The sequence below is a fragment of the Apaloderma vittatum genome, unplaced genomic scaffold (assembly GCF_000703405.1).
Source record: "Apaloderma vittatum isolate BGI_N311 unplaced genomic scaffold, ASM70340v1 scaffold2199, whole genome shotgun sequence".
NCBI lineage: Eukaryota > Metazoa > Chordata > Aves > Trogoniformes > Trogonidae > Apaloderma > Apaloderma vittatum.
The window spans coordinates 17,810-21,058 of record NW_009734426.1 but is presented as its reverse complement, the minus strand read 5'-3'; the positions used below and the strand labels follow the sequence as shown (position 1 = coordinate 21,058).

The 3,249-nt window shown below is 52.5% G+C and overlaps 1 protein-coding gene across 1 annotated transcript in view; it reads right to left on the bottom strand.

Annotated features, from left to right (window-relative positions):
• Positions 1-3,173: 3,173 nt before the first annotated feature.
• LOC104279071 (E3 ubiquitin-protein ligase ZFP91-like) overlaps positions 3,174-3,249 on the bottom strand; it is a gene marked incomplete at its 5' end in the record, with an annotated part of 15,990 nt that continues 15,914 nt past the window's right edge. Inside the window, one exon of the mRNA XM_009876241.1 lies at positions 3,174-3,242. Within this exon, the coding sequence (XP_009874543.1) occupies positions 3,174-3,242 (69 nt within the window). The remainder of the gene's footprint in view (positions 3,243-3,249) is intronic.

Here is a 3,249-nt window from a genome sequence, read left to right as displayed (position 1 = left end):
TCCCTGCTTGCGCGGTCTGCCCTTGCCAGGCACAGCACCCACAGGCTCTCCAGGGTGCTGGAAGCAGGCGAAGCGCCCTGTGCCCCCTCTGTTCCCTCCCCGGGAGGAGAAAAAAAAAATAAATAGAGGGGAAAATATACAAAAAAGTTTATTGCAAACTACTACAATAATTTATTGAAGCAAACTGCATGCGAGTGAAGGAGAGACATTGAGGGAAGGAGCTGCAGGAGGGCTGTGTCAGTTTTAGGGTTTCAAATGGGAGAGGGAAGGGAACTACACCAGTCTCTCCTGCATCAAGGGTTAGCAGGCTGTGGTTAGAGGACAGACAGGCAACTGGCCAAGACCAGAAAAAGAAAAAGGAGAGCTATGAGAGGTGCGCATGGAAATACAAGGCAGGGAGCGGCAGGGACCAGTTTTTTTTCAAACGAGCCGCTCAATTCTGCGTCCCAGAAATGCAAGCTCTTTGCTCCACTCGGGGCAGTTGGAGCAGACGCAGGATAAGGCAGCCTCCCTTGCCTCCCAGACAGGTGTCAAGCGTTGCCTCACCAGAGGCGAGGCAAGCCCTTGACCCAAAAGCATTTTAGTGTCATCCCTCAGAAAACAAGACCCGGAGCTCTCCATTTAGTGTTCTGTGCAAGGCTCTGCCCCTCGCACGGGGCACAGGGGCAGGGCACGAAAAGCAGCTCCAGCAGCACGCTCTGCAGCAAGCGTGGGGACCCGCACCATGCGAGCACATCTGTCCCCTGCGGCCGGGATCCAGAGCAGGACACATGCCACCACGCGACACGGCTCGGCCAGCCCCAGTCTCCCTGGAGAGAAGACCTGCACTGCTGGAGGGTGACACCATCAGAGTTGGGTTTGAACATGCCTCATTGTGCTGCTTCACTTCAGTTTGCGAGGGGAGGGGGCTGTTTGGCCACCCAAAACCTTCCTGCGGGACACCACAGTAATTTGATCCAAGCAAGAAATTGTATCATCCCAGCTGAAGAAACTGGTTTAGCCAAACACCGTACCAGCGCGGACCTGACATGCACTGTCCCAGGAGACCCGCGTTCAGGTACGCTGGGGCCTCATCCTTACGTCCAGGAGAGGCTCGTGGCTGGACACATCTCCTGCAGGCGTGGGAGCCACGCTGCTGTCACAGTGCCAGAACGTGGGATGCCCGCACCCAGGGCATAAGACACCAGGGTTGCAAACTGCTCAGCCACGAACCGCCCCAGCACCAGAAGTGTTTCAACTTGCTCTAACAAAGCCATCAAACGTAAGTGGAGAAGGGAAAGGGCAAATCAGGACAGATGGCCCGCAACAGAAGCTGACAGCCTTGGGCCACAGCTGGATTTCCAGGCAGAAGAGGGGCAGAGTGGGTGTTCAGGCAGTTTCCTGTAAAGTTTCCAATTAAATTCCATGTTTTATTGCCATTCTCCAGAGCCTGGATACCCGATTTTGCCTCGCTGTTGTATGCTACACACCAGAGTAGCTGATCTTGTGGTCAAACAAGATTGATCAGCTCTGCTCCCAACCACATAAACCCAACCAAAAAACCAAGCAAACAAACACAAAGCCCAAGTTATTCTTCACCTCTTCCAAAAACACTACGAATTCAAGGCCACTGAATCTCTACACATAGTTTCATATAAGAGCAAAAAGATCCAAGTCTCCGTAGCAGATGCATCATATCCTATGTAAACTTTTCCAAGGGCTTAGAGCTGTCCTAACTACACCGGCAGGCAACTGCCACATTTCATGGAAAGCAGGGGTGTTTCCACACAAGACACAAGCTTTGAGAACCCGGCTGCACAACAGCCTCCGCCCTAACGGGGGCAGGGAGAGAAGCTGACAGCCCCTTAGTCCCACACCAGTCTGTATTGCCTTGGATAAACAAGCTCGAGACTACCACATCCAGTCCCTGCTTCCGTATCTTTGCCTAGACCTGGAAACGAGAGGCAGAGTTGGATGAGGAGCATAACATCCCCCCAGAGCAAGCAGCTCACAACTGTCCTAAGTGACGAGAACAAGTTCCTGGATAACGACCGACCTTCTTCCCTGAACGGCTAGAGAGCAAGAGCGGGGGAGTGAGGGAGGGGGGCAAGAAGAGCATTTAATGCAAGGAGCTCACCCCAATAAAGAAAGTAGACAATAGCCAGCTGTTCCATCACTCACCTCATCCTCCTGCTAAAACGCTCCTGCAGAGACTCCCACTGCAAACAGGCTCCTCTCCTGGGCTTCCCCCTCTACTCTGGAAAAGCTGTGACAGACATCTGACTCGAGAACGTGGCCTTTCCCTTGGCTCTCCCAGCTGCTGTTACGACGGCACGACGTGCTCCCTTGCAGCTCGCTAGCGTGAAGGAGCCTACCGGGAAATACCCTGAACCCCTTCCGCCCCCACCCCTTAAGAACACAACTAAAAAATACCGACCCTTTTTTAATCAATAAATAAGGAATCTTGTTACCACAACACAAAAACGAAGCATGTTCAAAGTGCAAATTACTGTCGTCAAACTGGGATGCTCCTCCTTGCCTCTCCCACGCAGGGCTCCCGTAGCCCCCGGGCCTCTCCAAGCAAACATGATCTATGAGCCAGGGCGTTCCCTCGACTTCCTGCCAGAGCTGGAGCAGAGGAGCAGTGGGGAGAGGGACGTGCGCTGCTTCACAGCTCACCCTGCCGAGGGGGCCTAAAGTGCCAAGCCAAATTCCAAAGCCCCAGGAGAAAGAATGAGACTGCAAGGACCAGAGTGCAGCGATGCATAGAAGTCGGGACCATGAGTCCTAAGAAAATTGTCCAGAGCACATCAAATGCTTTCTAGTTTGCCAGTGGTGCCATGTCAAGGAGCCAGAAAGGCATCTGCTTTGGGGTAGAGCGAAGGGTTTCCTCAGTGTGTGTCCCCCGGCTCAGAGAAATCTGTTGCTCAATCCAGCTTGCCCTGGTAATGGCAGCATGTGCCCCTTTCTACAAAGGAGCAGAGGGAGAGAGAGAGAACTGGCTGGGAGAAAGAGGATGTGCTGCAATCCACACTGGAGGGGAGCAGACCCTTCGGTTATTTACTAGTATTGTAAGTTTTGTTTAGCTTTTCTCTCTTTCAGTAACTGTCTCCTCTTTTTTTTTTTTTTTTTTTGTCTTTTTTCTTTTAAATACAGAGTCCAAACTGTCCCAGCACCCACATGCTCCCTGCCCACTAGGGTCCAGTGGAGTCTGAATCTTCGATGAGCACCTCTGTGGTGGCTCCTAGGATCTCCGTGTTCATAAACAAA